Genomic DNA, 826 nt, shown 5'->3' with positions numbered 1-826 from the left:
TATATATATATATGTAAATACATAAATATACATACATGCATACATACATGCATACATACATACACACACACACATACATACATAGATACATAGATACATAGATACATAGATACATAGATAGATACATAGATAGATACATACATAAATACGTACACATACACATATACATACACAGACATACACATAGACACAGACACAGACACAGTCACAATCACAGTCACAGACACAAACACTCACACAGGCACACACACACACACATATATATATACATACATATATATATAGTTATGTATATATGCATACACATACAATCAGCCATAGAGTCGGGGGTGTTGTGTGGTATAGGCGGAGTGAGTTGGATTGTCAGGGCGTCTAGCCATGGAGTCATGCACTGCAGAATCATCCGCTGGCCTTGGTGTGTCACATAATCAAAGCGTTTTAACATCTCCTCGATGATCAGCATTGCGATCTCTACGCGAATGGACGCAGAGAACAAACGTTTTTTTTTTGGGTTAGTTCACAAGCAGTGTACATACGTTTAAATTATTGCGAGATACGTTAATTTATTTGGGAATATGGATCCTTTGTAAGAAATTCAAAGCGATTCAATATCTCGATGATCCGTACCGCGAGTCCGCGTAAATGCACACGGAGAGTACGTTTATTTGTTAGACAGTACACAGCAACATAACACAGGTGAATGGATCAAGTACACACCGCAGCAACATAACACAGGTGAATGAATCAAGTACACACCACAGCAACATAACACAGGTGAATGGATCAAGTACACACCGCAGCAATATAACACAGGTGAATGGATCAA

General features: G+C 38.4%; 1 protein-coding gene across 1 annotated transcript in view; it reads right to left on the bottom strand.

The window, feature by feature from the left end:
* SARC_13167 (hypothetical protein) overlaps window positions 1-471 on the bottom strand; it is a gene marked incomplete at both ends in the record, with an annotated part of 2,804 nt that extends 2,333 nt beyond the window's left edge. Inside the window, one exon of the mRNA XM_014292708.1 lies at window positions 310-471. Coding sequence (XP_014148183.1) covers window positions 310-471 — 162 coding nt within the window. The remainder of the gene's footprint in view (window positions 1-309) is intronic.
* Between the last annotated feature and the right edge of the window lie 355 nt (window positions 472-826).

Source organism: Sphaeroforma arctica (assembly GCF_001186125.1).
Source record: "Sphaeroforma arctica JP610 unplaced genomic scaffold supercont1.2968, whole genome shotgun sequence".
Lineage (NCBI taxonomy): Eukaryota > Ichthyosporea > Ichthyophonida > Sphaeroforma > Sphaeroforma arctica.
This window is presented reverse-complemented; position numbering and strand designations above follow the sequence as displayed.